The sequence below is a fragment of the Leucopleurus acutus genome (assembly GCF_964270905.1).
Source record: "Leucopleurus acutus genome assembly, chromosome: 6".
Lineage (NCBI taxonomy): Eukaryota > Metazoa > Chordata > Mammalia > Artiodactyla > Delphinidae > Leucopleurus > Leucopleurus acutus.
In genome coordinates, this window is record NC_139149.1 from 94,330,456 (window position 1) to 94,358,357 (window position 27,902).

The 27,902-nt window shown below is 34.5% G+C and overlaps 2 protein-coding genes across 3 annotated transcripts in view; one reads left to right on the forward strand and one right to left on the reverse strand.

Moving 5' to 3' along the window:
- The window catches only part of ERBB4 (erb-b2 receptor tyrosine kinase 4), a gene marked incomplete at both ends in the record, with an annotated part of 1,126,414 nt that overhangs the window by 899,383 nt on the left and 199,129 nt on the right, over positions 1-27,902 (reverse strand). The window lies entirely within an intron of this gene.
- On the forward strand, positions 21,775-22,209 carry LOC309963362 (NADH dehydrogenase [ubiquinone] 1 alpha subcomplex assembly factor 4-like; the record flags this gene model as incomplete). The annotated part of the gene is made up of 1 exon (XM_082841680.1): positions 21,775-22,209. One exon carries the CDS (start codon positions 21,775-21,777, stop codon positions 22,207-22,209), a length of 435 nt encoding a protein of 144 aa, XP_082697806.1.

The following is a 27,902-nucleotide window of genomic DNA, read 5'->3' on the forward strand; positions in this document are numbered from 1 at the left end:
AAAAATTTCACAATATGTATGGAAACCCAAAAGACCCTGAATAGCCAAAGCAATCTTGAGAAAGAAAAACAGAACTGGAGGAATTAGGCTCCTGGACTTAAGACTATACTACAAAGCTACAGTAATCAAGACAATATGGTACTGGCACAAAAACAGTAATACAGATCAATGGAACAGTATAGAAAGCCCAGAGATAAACCCACGCACATATGGTCACCATATCTTTGATAAAGCAGGCAATAATATACAATAGAGAAAAGACAGCCTCTTCAATAAGTGGTGCTGGGAAAACTGGACAGCTGCATGTAAAAGAATGAAATTAAAACATTCCCTAACACCATACACAAAACTATACTCAAAATGGATTAAAGACCTAAATTTAAGGCCAGACACTATAAAACTCTTAGAGGAAAACATAGTCAGAACACTCTATGACATAAATCACAGCAGGATCCTGTTTGACCCACCTCCTACACAAATGGAAATAAAAAAATAAATAAATAAATGGGACCTAATGAAACTTCAAAGCTTTCGCACAGCAAAGGAAACCATAAACAAGATGAAAGACAACCCTGAGAATGGGAGAAAATATTTGCAAATGAAACAACTGACAAAGGATTAATCTCCAAAATTTATAAGCAGCTCATGCAGCCCAATATCAAAAAAACAAACAACCCAATCCAAATATGAGCAGAAGACCTAAATAGACATTTCTCCATGAAGATATACAGATTGCCAACAAACACATGAAAGAATGCTCAACATCACTAATCATTAGAGAAATGAAAATCAAAACTACAATGAGATATCATCTCACACCAGTCAGAATGGCCATCATCAAAAAATCTACAAACAACAAATGCTGGAGAGGGTGTGGAGAAAAGGGAAACCTCTTGCAGGGTTGGTGGGAATGTAAATTGATACAGCCACTATGGAGAACAGTATGGAGGTTTCTTCAAAAAACTAAAAATTGAACTACCATATGACCCAGCAATCCCACTACTGGGCATATACCCTGAGAAAACCATAATTCAAAAAGAGTCATGTACCACAATGTTCATTGCCACTCTATTTACAATAGCCAGGACATGGAACCAACCTAAGTGTCCATCAACAGACGAATGGATAACGACGATGTGGCACATATATACAATGAAATATTACTCAGCCATAAAAGAAACAAAATTGAGTTATCTGTAGTGAGGTGGATGGACCTAGAGACTGTCATACAGAGTGAAGTAAGTCAGCAAGAGAAAAATAAATACCGTATGCTAACACATATATATGGAATCCGAAAAGAAAAAAAAAAAAAAAAAGGTTCTGAACAACCTAGGAGCAGGACAGGAATAAAGATGCAGACGTACAGAATGGACTTGAGGACCCAGAGAAGGTGAAGCATAAGCTGGGACGAAGTGAGAGAGTGGCATGGACTTATATATACTACCAAACATAAAATCGATAGCCAGTAGGAAGCAGCCACATAGCACAGGGAGATCAGCTTGGTGCTCTGTGACCACCTAGAAGGGTGGGATAGGGAGGGTGGGAGGGAGACGCAAGAATTAGGAGATATGGGGATATATGTATATGTATAGCTGATTCACATTGTTATAAAGCAGAAACTAACCCACCATCGTAAAGCAATTATACTCCAATAAAGATGTTAAAAAAAATGCTTAAGACCCTAAAAATAAAAGAAAAAAAGTCATGCAATTTCAATTTATTTACTATTTGTAACATCGATTACCTAAGTTATCTTAGACAAACTACCCAATGCCTCTGCATTTGAGCTTCTCCCCCGAAAAATATAGTTCTAAAGTTTCTTGCAAACTGAACAAAAAATTGAGAGAAAGATTAAGTGAAAATTACTTCATTTTCAAAAAAGAAACTAGATAGTTCACTTTTTCCACCATGAAAATCAGCAAATATCCATTTGCTTTTCAGCTTATAGAGCAGCAACGTCCAATAAAAATACAATATGAGGCACATATGTAATTTAATTTTTCTAGCAGCCACAGTTAAAATGTAAAAAGAAACAGGCAAAATTGTTTAAAATAATATATATTTAACCCAATATATCAAAAATATTATGTAAAATGTATAACAGTATAAAATTATTAAAGAATTTTTAATATTATTTTCTTTGTACTGTCTTTAAATTTTGGCGTGTATTTTATACTGAAAGCACAGCTCATTTTGGCCACATTTCAAGTGCTGAATAGCTACATATGGCTAGTGGCTATGCTATCAGGACAGGTGTAGATGATATAAGCTTCCTTGTGGGTAGGACTTTACTTTGTATACTTCTCTACCTATAGCGCCTAGGATATTACTGAACATACAGTAGAAATCCAATAAATATTTGTTAAATAATTTTTTTTAATTAATAGTTTAGATTACAGATGGAGTCATCATTCTTTTTAGTTCCAATCAGAGGTGCTTTATATATATATTTATATATTTATATATGTAACTCAATAATATTGGCAAAATAAAGAATTAATAAGTGGGAAAATAGAAATAAAGAGAATAGAGGATGAGATAATAAAAGGGAAAGAGAGCAAAACAAAGGAGGTATGGAACAGGATAGAAAAAAAAAGTAGTTATGGAGGGATAAAGCAGAATGCCACCAACTGTTAATGGCACTCATGTTCAGTTTTTAAATGATTATTCTCACATTGTTGCATTTTTAGGGAATGCAACTGAATGTCCACTACAGCTATAAATCTTAATTTCTCACTATGTTTACTAGTGGTCATTTTTACTTATAGAGACAAAGTGAATTTGTTTCTTTAACCATCAACTTTTGGACTACAGTCTTTTCCATATTATCAATTTCAGAGTCTCCTCTTCCACACTGGGTGGTTTAAATTCATCTGCTTCACAAGAGCAGTGCAATATCGCCTTCACAACCAATTAAGGAGAACTATAGGCACCAAAATTAAATGTACCAAGCACAGTTACAAATCAGAGATTTTTTTTTTCTTCTCTCTACTTAAACACACTCTCAGATTTGTTTGCACGATCTAGTATGAAGTTCTTAGGAAGGGAGAGGATCCAAAGTATATCATTCAAGTGAACTATCATATGCATCCACCTTTCCTCAAGTTCTAAATCTTTTAAAAAACACAAATAGGACAGGTTTTAAAGAATGTATTCATAACAAATTTGGCAAATAAAAGGATTCTACCAGTTAAACAAGCAGTAAGGAATTCCTTACTGGGAGAAATTCGATGGGACAAAACTGACAAATGCAGAGAAAGTAACATCCACATCCTAATCTATAGACTCAGAAAGTTAAAGCCCTGGTAAACAGGTACAGAAAGGCAGAGGACTCGCTGGGGCAACTGTTGAGCACTATTTAAAGACTTTCAGACCAACGCTGGAAACAGTTCAGCTCTTCAGTCCATTTATCAGATTTTGCCTTGAGGTAACAAACGTAGTTGAACCCTAAAGAAAGTGAAGAATCTTCTTGGACAGACAGTGTTTTGAAGTCTTTCTCAGTCTTATATTTCACATTGTAAGCTCAGTTGGGGGGTGGGAAAGAGGGGGAGAATAGAGAAAGCAAGCAGAAGAGGAATTGGACTGGAGTAGCCCTAGTCAGAGAAAGACACTGTTTCTCTTTGAAACTGGAGGATTCATAATTTGCCTGCCTTCTCAATATAAGCACTGTGAGGTGAAGCAATTCTTGTTTACTGCCGTATAACCTTGAATAATTATTTTTATTTAGTGGGGGTCTGGTGGTAAAATTTCCATGACTCACTGAATTAGAGATTATATATTTATTTGTCCATGAATTTATCTAATATCTGTCTCCCAACTGGATTACAAAGTGACGAAAATAAGAACGTCTGTTTTACCCACAAATTCATTAACTCGGTGCTCAATAAATATTTGTTGGGAAAAAATTACTGATATCATTGTTGCCAGGTAATGTTTCCAAATTATATAAAATTAAATGGATCACATTCAAAGAGTAAACTCATTCTATATTATTTTTAAGTATGTATTATATGTAGTATTTTTTAAAGTAAGATAGAACTCAGATATACACAGAAATAATCCTTATATCTTCTTTTTATTGAACTGCTTGATTAAGACTCCAAACAGCAGAAATATATGTGAATATGTCAAACTGAACAGCTCTAAAGTAGAGGATCCCAAACTGCTTTCTTCATCTCTTCCTCCCTTTCCTTCTCCCCTCTTTCTGTTTTTACTTCTTTTTTTTCTTCCTCCTTTCCTTCCACCTTCTGCCTACTCCTCCTATTTTTTTTTTTTAATTTAATCTGAGGCAGAAAGTTGTTTCTAAGGAAGAAGATAACACCAATTCTTATCAGGCATCCCAAGCTCAATGCAGGAGCAAAGATCTTTCTAAAAATTGCATAGATATAGCTCTTTCCAACAAATGAATTAAACACACTGCTTCTTTCTCATTTCCAACTCACCCAATAATCAACTGAAATGTAAAACAATGGAAACCAAAACAGCAATATGAGTTTATAAGAAAGTGAGCCATATGGAGTTTATAAGAAAAAAATTACGAAAATTATTCCAATTGTGAAAGTTTAAAAAATCAATGAACAGGTTCTGAAAGTTATTATAAGTAAATATTGTACCTAAAAATTACAAAAGCATTCATTAATGAGAAATTAGTGAGTTTTTTCAACCTTCCAAGTACAGTGAAGAATTCTGGAAACATTTGGTAAGTCTCTTCATATGGGCAGGAGAATCTAGACAATTTAGAAATTAATGAAAATATGTTAAGGAAATATATCTCTGTTGGACAACAATTATTTTGATTAATTTTATATACCAAAGTGTTCAATTTACAGTTTATGATACATTTTTTGAGTTTATGCTTAAATGTTATTGCTGACACCATTTAGAAACTGGAAAGAGCTGATAAACTTTTCAGATTATACCAATGTAATATCACTTTTCTATCAAACACAGCAAGTGAATGATATCAAACTAGAACTCTTACAACTAACTTTTGAGAAATTTTATTCTACCCCTGTGGGCTTATTTTGTGACACTTAGCTTTTACCTTGTGTACATCATCATATTATTTTGTATACCTCAGAATACTCCAAGTATTCCACTTGTGTGAATAAATATACTCTAACCCCACTATCATTTTTTTCACTGTTAACTATCAATACTCCATTTTATTGATATGCAACATTTACAATTTGATATTAACATACTCCAATTCAAAATAATAAATCAGAATGTGATTCAATGCTCTTTTCTTCTCTTCCACCTGTGTAGAAGCATAATTCATGTGTCATTTTATGAATATCATGAAATCTCTTAGAATGGCAGTATTACCACCAATTTTACACATCACAATTTAGTTTCATTTTCTAGGATTATTCATTTAACGGATTTTCTAATTATCTTTCTTAGTTTCTCATTTTTTAAAAATTACTTTATTCTTAATAAACTTGGGTAACATCTACCAATGTGGACCCACTTACAAATTTAACTACTGTTTATTCTCTTGTACTAAATTATCACAGTGGTAAATGAGATTGAATCTCAAAGTTCTTGAGGTATTTTTCAGCATGAATCCATTTCCGTTTGTGATTATCTACCCCCACCCCAATTTAAACTATCTTCAACTTCCAGATACCTAGCTTACCAATGAAAATACAGTTAAATCAGTTGTAAGACCAGAAAGTCCTTTCACTAAAAAAAGTAAAATCACACTTTAAAATCAGCTGGCTAAATTAGCTCTTTTCTTAAAATGATTAATTTCCTAAAACACTGGGTTATCAAATTATTTTCAAACTTAAGAAATCAGTTTGGCCAAGAATGTTTTGAGAAGTATTGAATTGAAAATATTGCACCTAGGTTCACATGAATAAAAGGTTTTTGAAGCTGTCTTTGTCTATCCTTGTTTCAGTTTGGTTGATTTTTAAGTTTTTTTGTTTTTTTGTTTTTTTCGGGTTTTTTTGGGGGGTTTCCTAGCACATTTTTTTTTCTGAATACATTTGCAAGGACTCCTTCTTCAAACAGCATTTTTGGTGACTTGCAGCATCCCAAAGTGGATGCCAAGAAGTTGAGATCAAAATTTGTGGTATTATACTTTTTAAAAAACTAAACAGTTCAAGTAATTCATTTGAAAAATGTGGTTATTTTGTAAGTTTACTTATGTATCAACAAAATTTCTATTTTACTTAACAGTGTAGAATGGAGAAAAAAGAATATTAACAATATTTTGGTGACCTCCTTTCATGACGGATCAACTTTTGAAACTTCTGAAAGATATTTAGTATAAACAACTAATTAGCATGTGAATTCATTTACTACTTTTACCTCATTAAGAAGGGAATTAAAGGAAAGTGTCAATTAAGAATGAAAAATATTTGAGACAACTACTTAATTGTGACCTCCATCCAGGTCTTTTAATCCAGAAAGAGCCTTTCCCTTCCATTTACTATTTTACTATGGCCAAGTCATTATAAATCATCAACATTATTTCTTTCATTACTTTCCATTGTTAACAGACATAGAGACCAAGAGTTTAAATTCTAATTGTATAATGGAGTGAGGCTGAATTAATTAACAATCCCAAGTTAGTGGGAGAATTTATTTATTTATTTATTTTAGCAATGAAACTTTATTTCTAACATCCCCTGTGCTATTTTTTTAACATCTTTATTGGAGTATAATTGCTTTACAATGGTGTGTTAGTTTCTGCTTTATAACAAAGTGAATCAGTTATACATATGTCCCCATATCTCTTCCCTCTTGCATCTCCCTCCCTCCCACCCTCCCTATCCCACCCCTCTAGGTGGTCACAAAGCACCGAGCTGATCTCCTCGTGCTTTGTGGCTGCTTCCCACTAGCTATCTATTTTACGTTTGGTAGTGTATATATGTCCATGCCACTGTCTCACTTTGTCCCAGCTTACCCTTCCCCCTCCCCATATCCTCAAGTCCGTTCTCTAGTAGGTATGCCTCTTTATTCCCATCTTGCCCCTAGGTTCTTCGGACCATTTTTTTTTCTTTTTTTAGATTCCATACATATGTGTTAGCATACGGTATTTGTTTTTCTCTTTCTGACTTACTTTACTCTGTATGACAGTCTCTAGGTCCATCCACCTCACTACAAATAACTCAGTTTCATTCCTTTTTATGGCTGAGTAATATTCCATTGTATATATGTGCCACATCTTCGTTATCCATTCATCTGTTGATGGACACTTAGGTTGCTTCCATGTCCTGGCTATTGTAAATAGAGCTGCAACGAACATTTTGGTACATGACTCTTTTTGAATTATGGTTTTCTCAGGGTATATGCCCAGTAGTGCGACTGCTGGGTCGTATGGTAGTTCTATTTTTAGTTTTTTAAGGAACCTCCATACTGTTCTCCATAGTGGCTGTATCAATTTACATTCCCACCAACAGTGCAAGAGGGTCCCGTTTTCTTCACATCCTCTCCAGCATTTATTGTTTGTAGATTTTTTGATGATGGCCATTCTGACTGGTGTGAGATGATATCTCATTGTAGTTTTGATTTGCATTTCTCTAATGATTAATGATGTTGAGCATTCTTTCATGTGTTTGTTGGCAATCTGTATATCTTCTTTGGAGAAATGTCTATTTACATCTTCTGCCCATTTTTGGATTGGGTTGTTTTTTTTCATATTGAGCTGCATGAGTTGTTTCTATGTTTTGGAGATTAATACTTTGTCAGTTGCTTCTGTGGGAGAATTTAAACTAATTTATTTTGTCTTAAAAAAAAAGTCTGCTCATGGTTTGAGGTAACCTTAGGTACTTTGAGATTTCTCAAGTTATGAAAAAAACAGGAGCATTGACCATTACACAGTACACATTATACATTACAAACTAAAATAAAATAAATTCTAAGAATCATAGGCAAGAATTGTAGAAAATCCTTATTAATTACAAGCCTGTAGTTCTTTTAATATTTGATCCTACTTTACTATCATTGCACATAAGACTGCAAGAATAAAAAAGAACATAATATCATTACACTCCTCTCATCTCAATTTGCATATTCATTTTGGGAGAAAATAACTCAAGAAATAACAAATAGCAAGTCTTACATCATTTTGAGTATCTGGGTTAGAAATTTGGTTTCTCTTAATTAGATTAGTCTCAGAAAGATTAGCAATTTAAGAATGGGAACCCAAGAGGTGGCTTCTAGGTTTCTAGGTAAGATACACACAGGTATGCACAGACACACAGACACACACACATACACACAGACACACATACATCACACATACAATTATTACTTCTCACTTCTACTAACTTTCTTAAAATTTACTTTAAAAACAGAATATTGCAACACATAGCTTTGATTTGTTATAGATTCTATGTTGGCAAAATAAATAATATCATGAAAGAATTCTAAAGAGTCTGATGTTACAGCCATGGTGTCTGAAACTTTTTCCAGAGTTATGCAAACATCCTCCCATGTATGGGTAGAAACCACAGTTGTTTTGATGTTCCAAATGGTCTGTGCCACTTTGCCAGCTCACACACAGTTATACTTAGTTTTCCTTAGTACAAAATACAATGGTCAGATTTCAGATATTTTGTTGATACATGGATTCTCTGTTTTGAACTTTGATGTCAAAGGAGAGAAACATATTATACAATACAAAAAATTCCTGACATTACATAGAGCTAATTATTTTCTAAAGGCAATAATTGAATTCACAGAGGACACATGTACAATATGGAGCTAAATATAAACTTACAGTCACTCACAAAGACTTAACAGAGCAGTTGCATCATGAGATCCATCTTAATCTTTTAATAAATGCATCTCCAAATATTAATTAGATGAGGAAGTAAGAAGCCAAATATTGATTCCTACTAGTACAAATTAAAAAAAAAAGTTCCAAGAAATTATGTGAGCTACTGACCAGAAGAATGTATAACAAATCTATAGATTTAAATGACAATTATTCCTTGAAGAAACTATCACAAACCATCTTCTTTCCTTTGTACCTTTTATGATTTTTATCCCAATAGTATCCTCATAAATAAGAGAAACTTTATTGACTTTTTTTTCCTGTTACCTAGTGTAGAATGATGCACTGTAAGAATCTCAAACACACACACACACACACACACACACACACACATGCACACACACTATAAGGATGCTTTTTTGGACTCTATGGAAACTTAAACTTCCTTTTGGGGAGGTGGGAACTGCTTGATAATCTAGCATCAAAGAGACGCAAGGACTAACCCTGCAAATTAGTCCTTAATCAAATCTGATGGCTATGCCCTTGCAGCAAGTCCATCTGAAGTCCACCCCCAAGCCCCTTTCCTATCATCAATCTTCCTCAGCTTCACATTCATCAAGCTGCATGGCAACTCTCATTCACACTAAATAAGCTTTCAGGTGAATTTACTTTAGAATCCTGAATGACCCAGTGGAAGTTCAAAATCACTCTTTTACAGAATTGCAGCCAGATAGCCCCTGGCATTCTTATAAAAGTGGTTTGTCAATAAAATGCCCAGTGAAATTGCTTGTTTGGAATGTATGGTGTCAGCTGAGAGACTGGTAGCTGAGCAAGCATCTTCCTAAAAATAGAAAGACTTCTAAGTGATTAAAAAACACTTACTTTAAGTGGATGCATTTATGGTATGAAATTGTATCTCAATAAAGCTGTTTATTTTTAAAAAGCTACTTGTTTATTTTAGTAGTTTGTGAATAAATGATCTTTTTTATCATTAATCTATTTGACTCAGCTACGGGTTTAGAACGTTATTTGGGAGCTATACTGAAGATAATTAGATTAAAATCTATATTGTTTTTGTTCCCTTACCCATTTATAGTATTTTCTTTATTCAATATTTTCAAAAATCTAGAGTTAGTGCATTTTACATTTTTTTAAGTAATTATTAAGTGCCTGAGAAAGTTTTTCTATGTTCCAATTCACATTTTGTAAGTATTTTAATGTACTAAAATAACTAATATTTCAGTCACTTACTTACATTTGTTTTTATTAACTGCTTTTCCCCAGTGGATAATGCAACACAATCAAAAACATAGATTAAAAAAGCTATTAGAAATTCCCTATTCTCATTATTTTCTTTTCAGAATCTTCAAGCAGCGGAATAAAACAGCTTTGTGATAAATTAAAAACTCTTACCTAAAGATATTACACTGATCATAAGCCATATTTGATATTTAATTCTAAAATAATTGTTCTCACATTTTAACAGCCACCTGGAATATAGGTTGTTTGAACAGCTTGTTAAAAACACAGATTGTAAACACCACGTTCAAGAATGATGCTTTGGGACTGAGGTTGTTACTCCCAAATCAGTATGCCTAACAATCAGCTCAGGTGATTTTAATTCAAGTGGTCCTTAAAATACATTTTGAGAAATTAGTCATTTTTGTATGGTGGTATATGGCCAAAATATATATCTAGCGTTAAAAATATAATTTCAAAGAATTCTTAGAATGGCAGACATTTCTAAATGAAAAGAAGTTCAAGAGCATATCCAGTCCAGGCTCATGTTTTACAGATGAGGGAAATGAGATCTAAAATGTAAATGTATATACAGCAGTAAAGCAGTAAGACTAGGGCTAGAACTTATTCTTTCTTGATCCTACTCAACATTCTTGACCATGAAAAAAAATTCTCATTTTCTATGTCAGAACTTAGTATTTTAAAGACTGATTAGTGATAAAGGACCCAAAATTCTAGTAAATTCACTCTTTTCGCTAGAATGGGAACATGTTACATGGAATTCTGTATCTTCAGATCATCATCAACGCTATTTAAAGAAAAAAAAGATTTTTTTAAAAAATTTTGAGTTAAAATCATGACTGAATCACAAATTTAAAAAAAAAAAGCATACTTTTTCTTAAATGTGTATTGTTCCTCACAAGGGTTCAATCTTCCATAACCCACAGATCCACATATTTATACTGACCGGTATCTATCTTATTAATGACTATATTCACTGCCCCACTCTGCCCTATTTTCCTTTAAAATCTCTGGTGAACAGGAATCAAAAATATTTAAAAGGCAGTTGGGCTTTTCCAACATCCTTTTCATTTTTTTTTTTTTTTTTCTGTTTAGTCTCCTTCTGTGCTTCTCTACAAGGAAAACAAAAAACCCTTGAATAAGGTGACTCATTAAAAAAAAAAAAGAGTTTTAACAAATATAAGCCACAATATCATTTTAAAATAATGTTCCCCACTTATCTTTCAAAGTCCACATACAAGGAGCTATCCAAGAAAGAGATGTTAGTAAAACTATGGGCTTTATCCTCCTCAAGTTAATTAAAATAATGACCAACATTCAATGAATACTTAAACTTGATCCAGGTATCTCTAGGCTAAGTTTTTTATTTGTATTATCATTAAATCCTTTGAAGTAGGTATTTTTATTATTCCTAATTTACAAATTCAGTAAACTGAAGCTCAGAAGGAGTACGTAAGTTGTCCAAAATCACGCAACTAGTAAATGGTACAGGCGGCACTCAAATACAGGTCTACATGACAAGAAGTCTTTATGCTTGAAGTATTCAACAGCCTACCAACAAACCTGCTCAGTTTAGGCTGCATTTTAAAATTGAGGGTATTTAAATTTCTCTGATATAATTACTGTTGTAATCGGGCATTTCTTTCATTTGCTTGTTTTGCAAAATTAATAGCATAATGTGGAAATAGCATAATGAGGAAAGAACTCCTCCTTAGTCTATTGTTTATGAATTTGATTTTTTTTTCCTCCTCAAAGGGATTATTTTGAGTTAGTTATCTCTTTTCTGAAAATAAATGTTGTAAGAAATAAACTGAGTTAGTCTCTATAAAAAGAGACAGAAAAAAGACCAAAAAAATTCAGAAAGGAAAGAAAAACAATACATAACAAGATATCTTTCTTGTAAATTTGATTTTACGTAGAACATTTTGACAGGCTGGAACAACACAATAGTTGTTTGGTTTGTGGGAAAACTGAAACTAACTTACTTGATTGGAGTTGAAAAGAGTTGCCTTAAACACAAGTAGACTGTTATTACATTATAATAAGTAAATCTACTGAACAGAAACGTGTTTTTTAAGGTCCTACTTAAAAGACTTTTTTTTTTTTTTTTTAATCATATAAGTCTTGCCAGGATATTCCTGTCTGGAAGTTGAAACTTCTGGGCCTCTTACCCACAACAGTATAGAATGGAGAAGGAGAAAGCCGAAGTAAAAATACTCATAGCTTTGCTAGTTGCTGGCATTTTGCCACATGCCAAGGCTACCAAGCCAAGGAAACGAATCCCTGTAATGCTTCAGTGTTCTCTTTGCATCAGGGTTATGGGATTATAGACATTTCAGACTTATCCAAATGCAATGCTTCTAGTTGTAATGTCACTGTGATGTTTGTTACCTCCAGTACCTCAGGTGTTAAACTCACTACCACTCCAGAAGTTTATTTTGTGGGACAAGTCTAACTGCTAGAAACTTCTTCCTCTTTTAGGGTCAAATATCTAGCTACTTGTAATAATTTCTACTTGTTAGTTTCACTTCTGCTTAACCAAACACAAATCTGTTTCATTTTTCATACATCAGAGCCTTCAAATGATTAATAGTAACAAAGCAAGAGACTTCCCCCTCTTCAGGTACGTTCCACATTAAACATTCCCTGGCGCTTCAATTCACCTTTCATTTCTTCTGGCCTGTTTTTTTTTTTTTTTTTTTTTTATCACTGTGACTGTCATTTTTGTGTTTGTTTTTCATCTTGCTTTGTGGTTCATCTTGTTTAATTTAAAATAAGTACTTGCCCAGCTTTCTCAAAATTTCCAAACAAGTTTAAAATGCAACCTTTCTTAAAGAGACCTCTGTAGCAACCCCAAGCACTTAAATCCATGTAAAAATTGAATCTAGCTATAACTGAATATAACATGGCCAATGGTGAAACGACTTAGCATAAGTGGTACGTTACTTGTCACAAGAAGCTGTGAATTTTAAATTCGAAGCACCTAAGTACATTTTATCCAATACTTTCAGTTTATGATTGAGAAGACTGAAGCTCAAATGCCTATGTTACTGCTCAAGTAATATGCGTCCTGTTTTCTTCCAAAGATTGATTTCCAAGTCAATAAACAGTAAGTTAGAATTTATCTCTTTATGTAAACAATGCCAGTCCTTTTCTCAAGTCACAACATTCAACACATACTTGTCTGTAAGAACACTAAAGAACTATGTGACCAGGATAAATTCATCTGGAGTTGCAAAGCTAAGGGCCAGAACACCATATATTCTCACCTTCTCAAGATCTGTTTAGGAATCCCAGCAACCTCAATGTCCCCTTTAGACAGGTGCATTGGGATTTCCCTCCAATACAGCCCCAAAGCTGTTGTTTCTGCATCCTACAAATGCAGCTGAATGAGCTGCATGAGCAAGCTGCATGAATGAGCTAGTCTGAGCAAGTGAAAGTGATGGAGTTGTATACTGAGGTGAGGGGGGCAGTTAGGGATTAGGATTCAGCTGTGTGGGATGAAGAAAGCCTGGTATCTCCTGATTGGGTAAATCTGCCTGGCAGATTTCCCAGTCACACATTTCTTTCTTTCTCGTTTCTTTTTTTCTCCTGTGGCTGTCAGGAATTAGCCTACCAAATTCCTTACCAACTGTCTCAGGGGAATAAAATGCAGTTTCAAGTTTAGACTTTTTTCCCACCCTTAGTAATAGTGAACCAATAAAAAATAGGGCAGTTAGCGAAAACGTACTCGATTCTCCAGTCCCTCACCTCATTTGTTCCTAAAGCTGCACAGGAAAGGAAAAACTAAAATAATTTTTAACAGTAGGATTTTTGCATGGAAAGGACTAAAGGAAAATGTATCTACATGTCAGAGAAAACAAGATTTAGGCTATTATATCCTAAGTCCCACGAGCTTGAGGGGAAGAAAAGGTAAGAGTCTTTGAGGGTAGGAGTGAGAATAGAGAAAAGGTTTGAGAATTCTACCAAGGAGATAATTATTGGGACACAGAAAACCAGGGTTAAAAACAAGCAAAGAAGTCATTATCCTTCTTAGGCCTGATTCTTTTTTCTCTTCGACCTTTTGCCAGCCCTGGGCAGGGGTGGGGGGCTGGGGTTGCTTTTTAGTCACAGGTAGATGACGATTACCTGCCCTATATAACCTGTGCTGTTGTGGGAATCAAATACAATGATTACCATAAAGTGATGTGAAAATTGTACAGTGCAGTGCCAATACATTACTATAATAATAATTATTATTATCTCCAAAATCTTGCTCCGTAACAAAACAAAATAAAATGAAAAACTCATTTTGGTTTTTTTTGTATGTGCATTTGTATTTTTTAAACCCAGATATGAAAGGCAGCAATAGGCCCTGTTACCAGAAGCTATATCAAAAATTCCCATTATAGAATGTTAATATGAGATAATTAGAATATAATATAGACTGATATGGTAATCCACGTTTCATAAAGTCTGTGGGCTACTACAAGCATGTGCTCTTTTACTGATACTATGCATGTGCTATTTTATCACAATGTTTTGTTTTACTATTGTATGATTTGACATATTAAGGCCTTGTGTTTGAAGTAAACAGCCACTCAATTAATAGATTAATTGAGGAGCTACAAATTAAGGTAATAAAGTCAAGCAAACGCCTACCAAATAAATCTGTTTCTATAGAAGTTGATAAGGGCTTCACTTAACCAGAATCTGATGAAATTTAAGGTACTGAACAGCTTATAGGACAGAATTTAGAATAAAAACAACAAAAGTTGTGTTCTTGCTAACAGCTCGGCTTAAATTTCAGAATCTTTCAAGCATAATAAGGTATTAGAAATGCCTTTGGAATTATTCACAGTGAATTAGATTTGTTGGTGGTATCATTCATAGAATAGCAACCAAGAAATCTATTCTTCATCACTTCTCTAAAATGCTAATAGTCAGCTGACTTTGTACTTGTTATAAAAATAGATACAAATATGGAGTTTTGCCTTCTTGTGGTTGACAGTTGATAATGCAATTTTTTATTGAAGTATATTTGATGTACAATATTATATAACTAATAGGTGTACAATATAGTGATTCACAGTTTTTAAAGGTTATATTCCATTTGTAGTTATTACAAAACATTGACTATATTCCCTGTGTTGTACAATATATCCTTGTAGCTTTTTGTTTTTTTAACATCCTTATCGGAGTATAATTGCTTTAAAATGGTGTGTTAGTTTCTGCTTTATAACAAAGTGAATCAGCTATACATATACATATATCCCCATATCTCTTCCCTCTTGCATCTCCCTCCAACCCTCCCTATCCCACCCCTCTAGGTGGTCACAAAGCACCAAGCTGATCTCCCTGTGCTATGCAGCTGCTTCCCACTAGCTATCGGTTCTGTAGATTATTTTATACCTAACAGTTTGTGCCTCTTAATCCCCTTCCCCTATATTACCCTTCCCCTCTTCCCTCTCCCTACTGGGCATTATGTTAATTGAAATGTCAGACAGAGAAAGATAAATACTGTATGATATCACTTATATGTGGCATCTAAAAGATACAACAAACTAGTAAATATAGTAATATGATATTTTTGTACAATGCTCGTTTATAAGTTCCCCAGAATAGATTCAACATTTATGGTCCTCCTTTCCATTTAGGAGGCATTATCTAATATAACTCTGGGCTTTGAAACTTGAGCCCTTATACTTAGTGTAAAGTGCTAGAATATACCTCTAAAATTATAGCTAACCTTTTGTGATGAGGCAGGAACTGAAGAATGGACTGGTTTAGAATCAGGCAGAACTGACTTGTGGTCTAGACTTGTGACTTTGGGCAAATAAACTCACCAATCTGAGTTCCCTTATCCTTATATGCATAACAGGGATAGTAGATTCTTATACAGTGTTAATGTGAGGATTACCTGTGACAACATAGGAAAGGCATCTAGCATAATTTCAGTGACCTTGTCTTCCTCTTACAATCCATATCTCCTAATAAACTAACACACACACACACACACACACACACTATTTTAAAAACATCTTTTCAAAGTGCTTATTAAGCGCCTTCTAGAATATCTAACCTTCAACCATCTCAACAGATACATTAATGCACATACATTTTAGAACTCATATCACATTCACTGCATGCCGGTTAACCATCAGGAAAGAGTTTATTAGATGAAAATAAGCCTGTTGTAAAAGATTTCCTTGCAATTACTTCACTGCCATTATCCTGGCCACACGCTTATGGAGCTTTTCAAATTAATATGCTTAGATTACTGAGCAAGTAATCAAGCAGTGGAATTCTATGAGGAACTCAATTACTAAAGAAAATTATCACTCAAGCATTTGAGAAACCAGGGCTACATCTAATTTTGAATAGTGGATCATTATTGACATTATGGAAGCATTCAGTACAAACACTTGGACATGTAGCAGTAGAAAGGGTATCACTTTCTATACATGTGGTAAACTGAACGAGCTGCTTGCTAACATCTCTGTTAAATGTTATTCTGCCTTGCTGAAAAAAGAAATAATATCAACCTTGAAATCAGTACTTTAAAAAAGATAGAGAGCTGATTGCTTGATTGAATAAAAATTGGATTGTTAACTCACATTTAAAATAAACAATTCTAATTTTTCTACTTGAGATAATCTTTTATAGCCTAGAAATAATTATCCAATGAACACAAGTATAAGAATAGATTTCTACATATTTCCATATTAGAAACTACTTAAATACTTTCATTATTGCATTTTAATCATTCCACCACCAAAAGGCCCTCTTTTGACTAAATGATTACGTATAGATCCATGTGCTGTGTTTTTACTCATTTAATAATTTTAATCATACTTTTATTTTCTCCAAATTATGCATCATCCAGATGCTTTTGATGAAAATTATTTTTCTAATTCTGATTTTTATCTAAGAGTTAAAGCAAAGACTATTTTAAGAACTTTGCTATAGTGTCTTTTTAAAAGCATCTGAATTAGGAAAGGTAGTGTAGGAAATGGGTTGAGACTGGTATGTTTATTGTTCTTCCTCTGCTCTCTTCCAAGGCAAGCAGTAAAGAAAAATCATTCAATAGTGAGTGATAATTCCTAATAAACCTAGTAGTCATCAGCTGTGTGGCCTTGGGGAACTCACTTCACTACTCAAAGTGTAATAGTATAGCATGATGATGATGATGGTGATGATGATGATGATATTGATGATGATGATAATGATAATGTAGGCAATGCTAGCCTACCGGAAACATCATTAGCATAAAATAAGGCAGTCTTTATAAGGTAAAAGTGTTGTGAGAGATTATCATGATTATTCTGAGCATCAATTTTTTGGAGCATTAATTATTTTTTTAGAGTCATGTACCACATAGAAAATATACTGAAAGATTTTCTCCCTTTCCCCGGCAAAATGAATATATGCACAGATTTTTTAAATGTCAGTAAAATTTCAGGAAACCTTTGCCTTTCTTAGGCCTATTCATTGACTACCCTGTTTAAGGTCCCCGTTGTGGTGGAAGTCCTTGGTTGCCTGGTCAGGAGTCAACCCCTCACATACCTCACACCTGACTTCTACCTTCATCACAAAATTCTGAAATGTTCAAGTATGCATTAACCCATATGAATCTCCAGAATGACCTAAGCCTAAAAGCGTATGACACTCCTCAATGAATTAGTGAATTGTAACATTTTTCCCTCTCCTGCTGGACATGAGAAAGAAGTATGCTTCCATAGTTGCTTTTGGCAGCTGTCTCATGAGGACAAGGGTAACCAGACCTAAGATGAAGCCAGCACTGTGAATGGCAAATAATACTGTTAAGCCTGCGGAAAAATAACCTGCTGTACTCTGAACTTCCTGTTATAGCAAATAATAAACTTTACTTACACATCCTTGAAGTCTCAGTTCAGATATCATTTGCTTGGTGATGATGTCTCAGACTAAACCAAGCAGGACCAGTCCATCAGGCCCTCACTCTCAAAACATCTAATGTACATAGAGCTTTATCATTTAACTCAATCACAGTGATTAACATCAGTATTATAAGAAAAACTTGAACAGCTTAAGGGCAGAGTTTTTTTTTTTTCCTTTGTTTGATTCATTATATTATTGCATTCACAGAACTGTGTCTGCCACATAATAGGCATTGTACATTTTTTTGTGAATTAATGAACACCAGAATACAGTTTTAAAAGACATGAATGGAAAAAAAGTAGGTGGATCCTGCTTACATTTTTCTGAATCCTATAACTAGAATTTTAGTACAAACTCTATTTCCTTGCTATGAGAAGATTAGTATAGAATTCTTCATAAAAGAGCAATAGCAAATAATGTTTATATCAGGTTTTCTGAGGTAATATTAGTTATTTGCATGTGATGGGATGAGGAATATTGCATTCAATTTTACAAAATTCTGGAAGATGATCTTTGACAACTTGAGGAAGTGTCCAATCTTTAACATTCAGTCATGGCTCAGGAATTCTTTTTCCTTCTGAAGTTCTGGTATAAAATTCATCCAGAAAAGTATGCAAATAATAATTGTACAGCTTAATGAATAAACACAGAGTGACCACACCTATGTAACCACTACCTATCTAAAATGCAAAATTGTATTAGCACACCAAAAGCCCATCTTAGGCCCCAATCTTTAAAATAATGTAATAATAACATCTGCAGTGCTTAGACCAATTTAGTTCCAAAATTACTGAAAGTAAATAATGAATGATTCATGAATAGCTATTCCATGTTAAAAACTTTATTCACTTTGGAAGGAGACATTTTAATCATTCTTAATGTACTTTTTCCTGTTTAATCCCTTCGAGCCCTTAACCTGTAGTGATTCTTGGTAGAGTAAATGAATCTAAAGATAGTTCATAAAAAGAGATTTGTAGAGTTTACATCTGGAAAACAATCTCATATGGACTATATTTAAAATTTGCCATTGATCTGTCTTGCTCATTCCTATAGTTGATGAATTCTCTCTCTGAAAAGTGAAGAAGAAAAAAAAAAACCTTTCCTTTTAGAAGGATAAAACTGAAGGAAATGAGAAACATAACAATAAAAAAAAGATTAAGTCCTTCAGAAATTGGTTAATTGATTGCCTGACAATTACAACAGAAATGCTTTAAATCTGAAAGCCATCAATCCCTGACTCTGTTTTTCTCTTCAACTTAATTAGAAGAAAATAAAACACAAATGTATTCTTGTTTAGCTGGAACTTTGGGGAAATATGTAGGAAGTTATAGGCAATAAAGTACCAGCTGCTTCTTTGTTGCTAAGTTTAACAGAGAGTGAGCAGCAAATGTGTTTTTATAATTTATCATTCCTGTGTATTAAAGTTCTATGACTAGCTGCTTAGGAGAGGTTGTAAGCAAAAGCCATGTTACCAAAACTGAGTTAAAATGCAGCACAGAGATAAAAGTGTGAAACAAAGTATCATCACTAACTAAAAGCACACATTTATTTGGGAGATAGATATCGACAAATATTTATAAGAAATATTTTCCCTATTATTTTCCAAATAAAATTGTTTGTCCATGATCTCATCAGCCTAATTATCTGGCAATAATGACATGCCTGATGAAGAGTTCTGCCTGTATATCTTACACAAGGTGATAAATAAGAGTCTCTGATAGACTCTTGAAGAGAACAGAAGAACCGAAAGCTTTTAAATGTTAATATCTTACTGGCTTTACCTACGGTAATATAATCCAGGGACTATGGACCCCAAATTAGGATGTTTTTAGTATCCAAAGTAGTTGCTTGTATGCATTTTATGACAAACACTGACGAAGAAATATGTCCATAAAATATTTCAGGTCAAAAAGCAAGTTTATATGTAAACTACATATACATAGTATATATACTATGATTCTTACTTTTAAATCATATTTATCATCTTGCATTGGAATTAAGATCACTGTTATCTTTATCTGACAAATCATTCTGAAATATAATACATTTTAAAGCTAAAGGAGCGTTCTAAAGTCCTTTGTCTTCAAGCATACACAAGTTTTATAACAAACATCAAAAATATGCTCATTGGATATAGTAATTTAAATGTTTTTCTTTCTCATGACCAAATATTTGGTGAATTGCTTACAATGATTAAGTGATTAGGCTCCTTAACTTAAAAAAAAAAAGTACTTCCATATGTTGTCACAAAAACTCTTTAAAACATTCTTGCGTCACTAAAGGAGACAATGTCTGAGATTACACTGACTTTTATATTTTGGGATCTTTGGAGTAATGTTTTACATGACCAAAGACGTCTCCCGAGCCTCTATAGCCATCTGATCTTTGATTTTTACCCCTTCCCAAACTTGGCTGCAGACATCCTCAAGACACAGATGCATCTGTTCTTTGATCCATTCTTTTAGTTAGTGTTTATTAAGAAACTACCATGGGGCTTCCCTGGTGGCGCAGTGGTTGAGAGTCCACCTGCTGAAGCAGGTGACATGGGTTTGTGCCCCGGTCCGGGAAGATCTCACATGCCACGGAGCGGCTGGGCCCGTGAGCCATGGCCGTTGAGCCTGCGCGTCCGGAGCCTGTGCTCCGCAACGGGAGAGGCCACAACAGTGAGAGGCCCACATACCGCAAAAAAAAAAAAAAGAAAAGAAACTACCATGTTTAAGATTGACATTTGCAATCCAAAAGAAGTGGGGTGTGTGTGTGTGTGTGTGTGTGTGTGTGTGTGTGTGTGTGTGTGTGTGTTGGAATATGTTTGGCCGAGAAGACAGAAAAATTCACAGGTTTTAAGACTCCAAAGAGAGAAATGAGGGAATTCTAATAGCTATGACTCAAGCAAGTTCCTAGTAAGTTCCATGCTAAATAAAACAATTATTCATTGGGTGTTAATAGCTTTGGTACTTTCTAGTAGAAAAGCAGAAATTAAGTAATTTGCCCATGGGTACACAGATTCTCATATATGAACAGTAATGTCACCTGATTCATGGAGTTTGGGAGAAAATTAAATGAGTTAATATATGTAAAGTACAGTGCCAGCTAAATTGATAAGTACTCATTAAATAACAGCTACTATTATTGTTATTACCATGCTGGGTACTATTCTAAGTACATTATTTAATTTGATCTTCACAATAGCTTCATGTGGTAGATAACATCATTCCCTTTTTATAATTAGTAAACTATGAATTAGAAAAATTAAGTAACTTGTCCAATGACACACACTAATATGTGTTGAAAATACAATTTGAACTGAGACAATCCAAGGTTCACGCTCTTAAAAACTATGTTACGGACTCAGAAACTAAAGAGCTCTTGGAGAACAAGGCAGAGTCTAACAGGAAAATAACTCAGACCCAGTATTCAAGGAAGCTCCAGATTCACACGTTTTGCTTGATCTTCTGGACTTGAACTCCCTGGGAGTCCAAAACCAGATCAAAGACACATCATCAGTTCTACAGAGGCAGAAAAAAGTTAAACTTAAGTGGCTTTGGGGGTAGGAAGAGGGACTGTCTGCAGTTGGGCACAAGGGACCTACTTATGGAAAATATTCTAAAATTCCTCTGTAAGGCTTTTTTTGGGGGTGGGTGGGAGGGAATGTTCTAAAATTGGGTTAATTTTAGATGATGTTAATTCCACACAACTCAGTAAATTTACTAAAAATCATTGTATTGTACACTTAAAATGGGTGGTTTTATGGTATGTATATACATTATACCTCAAGAAAGCTATTATTTAAAACAATTTTTTAGCCCAGTGCACCCTGGAGGTTGCCCATGACAGTGTTTAACCACATGTGTGGTGTGAACTTACAGGCATCATGTTGTGAAGAGATGGGGGCTGCGGCGACTCACGCAATCAGGAATTTCAACCTAGAGAACCGGGCGCAATGGGAAATCAGCAAGATGAAGCCCTTCCCCGCTCCCAGGCACCCCTCCACCAAGAACCTCCTGCGAAAGCAGATGAGCAGCCATCCAGAAATTAAGGGAGAAATTGCTAGAAAAGATGACAAACTGCTGTCATTACTAAAAGATGTGTATGTCGATTCCAAAGATCCCGTGTCTTCTGTGCAGGTAAAGGATGCAGGAAAACGTCAGAAGCCAAAGGAGTTCAGCTTGCCGGAAAACCATCATCCTGACATGATGAATATTAAGAACATTCCCAAAGGCAAAATTTCCATTGTAGAGGCACTGACACTTCTCAATAATCATAAACTTTATCCAGACACATGGACTGCTGAGAAAATAGCAAGATGTAAATTCTCTTAAATATTTCATAACTTTTGAAGTCAAAAATCTTACCCCCTGAAGGCAAGAAAGCAATACAATCAAAATGAAGAGAATCTTGAAATTACTTTTCCTTAATGTACTCTGTGTCCCCGTACCCTGTTTATTTTCTCATTTTTAGCATATTAAATTATATAAACTTAAAAAATAAAATTAAAATAAAATAAATAAAAATTTTAAACAAACCAATAAAATATATAGATATTATGTTTCTGCTCTAATCAACCCTGAATCTCCAAGTTGGGCCTAATGAATTGATACTTGTTAACTAAATCTATAATAGTTTTTCACTACTGTGAAATAAATGACCCTAAAAACTAGTGGTGTAAGACAACTTTTTCATTTTATTAATACCACAATACTGTAGGTGAGAAACATGAGCAGGGCTCAGATGGGTGGGCCTTTGCTTCTCTAGTCATTGAGGAAACTCAGTGGTACTCTTCTGGTAGATGGGATGGTCTGGTGGGTCCAAGATGGTTTCAATCACATGGCTGGAGTCTGGGGTTGAATGAGTCAAAGAATAAGACTGCCTGCCAACCAGGGGTGCCTCATGTGGCCTTTCCATGTAGCTTAGCATGTCACAAGATAATGGCTTCAGAATAGTCAAACTTCTAACATGGTGGCTCAAAGCTCTTAGTGAACACAATGGAAGCTGCATCAGTTTTATGACCCAGCCTTGGAAGTCATACACTACTATTTGTGTGTAGTCTATCAGGCAAAGCAGTCACAGCCTTCCTAGATTCAAGAAGAGGGGAAATAGAATTCACTTCTTGTTGGTGAAGAATAAGGTCACATTGCAGAGGAACATGTGAGACTGGAGATATTGTTATGGTCATCATTTAAAAATACAGTCCATTGTCATAATAGTTTACAACAATAATCACCATTAATAGAGGGTTCAGAAAAGTCTGTTAATTCTTCAAAACTTCAAATGTCTGAAACTTTGAGGCTATCACACATCATGATATGTAAATTAGAAGGAATTTGGAGGGTTCATGGTGATATTCCCAAATACCTCAAGAAATTCACACAAGAAACTTGCTTCCTGGAAAAATCCTGACTTTCAGGCATGATTATACACTTAATTTCCCTTGTGCTTCCTTATGAAAACAATTCGTTTACATAAAAAATTAGTTTAATTTCCTTTTAGTTTGAGATTCTAATACAGCTGTAAACTGTCTCCTTATAAAATATTTAATGCTGACTATGGCCATTTTTATTCATTCATTTCCTAGATGGAATATGACATTTGATGACTTTTGCCCAAAATAACCTTTTTTTTTTTTTTTTTTGGTATGCGGGCCTCTCACTGTTGTGGCCTCTCCCGTTGCGGAGCACAGGCTCCGGACGCGCAGGCTCAGTGGCCATGGCTCACGGGCCCAGCCGCTCCGCGGCATGTGGGATCTTCCCGGACCGGGGCACGAACCAGTGTCCCCTGCATCGGCAGGCGGACTCTCAACCACTGCGCCACCAGGGAAGCCCCCAAAATAACCAATTTTTAAATTACAGTCACAAATGCATTACATTTATCCTATGTTTTAGTAAACATTTTAGAGCATATGACAGAAACATATTATACTAAAAACAGGTTTAATTTAAAACCCCTTCAGTTTCCTATACATCAACCTCTGAAATTCCAACCCAGAAACTTTTCAAAAAAGTGAGTTAGGTGAAGGAAATGAAGAGAAAGGGAGGAAAAAATAAACCAAACAATTAAACAAAGGGCAGAAAAAGTGGTTTTAATCTCTGGTTTGGCCATTAACAACCATTATGTTACCTTCCACAAGTCACTTAAGGCCTGCTGGGTTCAGTCCTCGTATGCCAATGAGGGGCTGGACTGAATCTATGTGGGGTTTTTTTTGTTGTTGTTGTTGTTGTTGTTGTTGCTTTTGGTGATGGAGGTGTGACTTAAACAATAAAAAGCACTTCCAGAAAAAATACATTAAGGCTAAACATACATGATTGGAGTTATTCTGGTTGAAAAGTGGGTGAGGTCATCTGGAGACCAACCCACTCAACCTCCCCTAATCACCAGCTCCTCTGCCGCTAACCCCTATACCAGCTTTTTTTTTTTTTAAATAATTATCATGGAATCCTATCTCTAAAACATAAAATTTGAAAGTCACTAGATTAGATGGTCTCTAAAGGATCCTCCTTGAAGAGCAAATACTCTTAGGAGCTAGAAGAGTAACTACTGGGTAAATTTTTATATAACAAATGTGATTACCCTAATGGGTAGGACCATGGATATACATGTGTATTCATAAATATGCCCTTAACAATAAATGAGTCTATGCATTTGATTTTCCGTGCGATATAATTTTAGATATATAATAAAAGCAACTACTATCTAGGAGATAGTATCTATCTATCATTAGGTAGTGAGAGAGTACCTAATGAAGTATTAAGGTTATCTACCATCTCAAAGTAATCTTAAACACAGTTACCAGTTTCATTTTTTTCACATGAGGAAACATAAGCTTGGGAAGGTTTAGCAACTCGCATGGGGTCAACAGCTAGAAAGGGGTAGACACAATATTTGAATGTGGAATGATCTTAAGCCAGAGTAAATATTTGTCTGTTTGTTTTTCCCCCATTGTATCAGTAGGTTTCCTGTCTCTGTGAGTGGTTGCTCCAAGGAGCAAGTGGTTTGGGGCTTTCTCCTGAAGAATGGGTTGGGGCTTAGTCCCTGACACTGAGCTGGGATGGTGTCAAAACTGAGGATCAAGTGCCCCATATACCAAGGAAATGATGCAGTGGATAGTGTTTGGAGAAAGGAGGGTTGGAAAGGTAGTTAGGCTTCAAGCTTCCATCTTGCCCCTCTCTCTCTTCCTTTTTTCCTCCTGATTTGATGAAAACCCCTATGACTAGAAAATAAATGTGGGGGGAATGATGTACATATTTATACCTAATCACATAAGCTGCCTCTGGTTATGATCCATCTATAGCCATAACTAATGGCAGACATACGCACAGAAATGTGTGTGTAGGTGTGTGTATTCTTCTCTACCTAGCAGAGAAAGGGTGAGAATCTCTGTACCCCTAGTTTTGCAGGATCCTATATGTGTCTTCTTGTATGTTTTGCTAATGATCTAGGCTTTCCATCGCTTTAACCTATGAGACTATTTAAAACTAGAAATGACCTTGTATAGCAACTGGTTCAACTTTTCATTGACTCAACCACAGTCACACAACTAGTTCGTATGTGGGCTGAACCTAGAATTTCTCAATGCTGATATCCTCCAGTTAAGGGAATCTTGCAAACCAAGACTGTACACACACTAACATGAACATGCTACAGGACAAACTATTAAAGTAAGAAAGCAACTTAGAGAAAACCTATTCCTCACTCCTTTATTTTTTAGATTACAAAAGTGTCACCCAGAGAGATGGAAAAATTGTAATATTTTAAAGTAAATAACAGATGCCAATCTAGAGCTTCTATCCATTACACATTGTGGTTAGAGATAATTTTATTAAACTAAATCAAAGTAGTGTGTACCACTGGTGAGATCTTAACCCTCTCTGAGAAATATACATTTTTGTATACATATACAGTTTATAAATAACAAAACTCTCCTTTTGTTATTTATAAACTCTCCTTTTATTATTTATAAACTTTCTCGAAGACAGGAATTAATGTTTCATGTGTTTTTTGCCCTTTTTGCATAGTGACTTATCTACAGTTAGTGCTAAAGAAGCATTTATTTGACTAAAAGCAGTCTTAAACTCAATGACAAACACCAGTGCAATACTTAAGCACAAATGAGTCTATATTGTGTTAAAGAACAGCTGCAGAAGACCCACCCGATCATGCATCCTATTGCCTCAGGTCATCCATATATAATTAGTTTTAAACTACCTAAGGCATTTTCAAGACAAATTAACTAATAAATGTAAGCATAAATTTGTTTCTTTAGAAGAGACTATTTAAATTGTTCTGAAAATATGCCTCTCTAAGCCTGAAGGCAAAAATCATGCCACCACTCTGCCTTTGCTCTTTCAAACCAAATACAGCTTATTCTAAATTTATCTTATCTGTCTTATTTTTTTAACTCTATAATTAGTTAATATAATTAATGCCTTCATTATTATTTTATTATTCTTAGACCCTTTCTAAGATTTCTGGCATTATTCCTGTGATCCACACAGAGAAAGATGAAAAGAGTTCAATTTTTCTCTGGGTTGGAATACAAATGGTCTCCTCAGTTCCAAAGATTGGTGATCTTTTTGATCTTGACACTTAGGGGAACAATTTAAAGTTAAAAAATGGGTGAATAAAAAGAATGTCTATTTGGGTTTCTTTGTGATAAGGTCCAAAAGGAAATTTGAATTCTCTCTGCCAAAAATCTCTGGAGCTATGTAAACCATTGAAAGGCAGGTGGTGATTTTTTTTTCCTTCTCAGGGATTCTACAACTAAAGAAGAGGAGGACATAAGTCTAGAAAGAAATGGATATAGAATAGGATACTGATCAGCATGAGATCATGATCTTTATCAATGATCTTTATCTATTTCCTTAGATAAAGAAATGCTAACAATCCCCGGAGATGATTCCTGTTAGGTGATTAAAATATAGACTACACATGTATATACTTACACACACACTTAAATTTAGTACATCATAGTAAAGTATACTCAAAGTTTGCTCATTCATTCAACAAATAATTTAGTGCTACCATACACCAGGCTATAACCTGGGAAAATCTGGTTAAAATGCATTCTAATTGCTAGATTTTGGAGTACCAGTAAATGATCTTATTCATTTCTTATTCAGTCTGAAATTCCTGAATCTGGGTGGTCATAACAAATCTTCAGTAATAGTTCCAACATTCGTCAATACAATAACATAATCTGGGTAGCTTTAAAAATATATATTGCTTCTGAGGCCCACCCATACATCTATTTAGTCAGAATTCCAGTTTTAGGGGATGGCAAATGGGTAGTTGTTTTTGCTGTTGTTTTTAACCCCTTCAGTCATTTTAATGCAGTTTGTTTGTGGACCAGAGCTTTGGAACCACTGGTCCTGGGTTCATCATCTTTATTCCTAACAAGAAACTATCCTTGACTAAGTCAGTTAAGGGACATATTACATAAACCCATTACAATAACTGCTCCAAAGGGACTATTCCTACTCAGATAGTGGTACTGCCATGTCTATTAAAATTAGAAGCACACTAGATTGGAGGCTTATTTCAGGGGAGATACTTTCTTTTTATTTATTATTTTTTAAATTATTTATTTTTTGAAGTAAAACTGACTTATATTATTTTCAGATGCACAACATAGTAATCTGATATATTTAAACATTATTGTATGTATATAACTGATTCATTTTGTTGTAAAGCAGAAACTAACACACTATTGTAAAGCAATTATACTCCAATAAAGATGTTAAAAAAAATAAACATTATGAAATGATCACTATAAGTCTCGTTACCATCTGTCACCATACAAAGTTATTACAATATTATTTACTATATTCCCTATGCTGCACATTACATCCCCATGACTTGTTTTATAACTAGAAGTTTGTACTTCTTAATCCCCTTCCCCTATTTTGCCCATCCCCCCCAACCCATAACCACTGGTTTGTTCTCCTTAAATAGTTTAATATTATACTCACTTAAAATTATACCCTCTTCCATCCATACCTTTTAAAAACCTCAAAATATG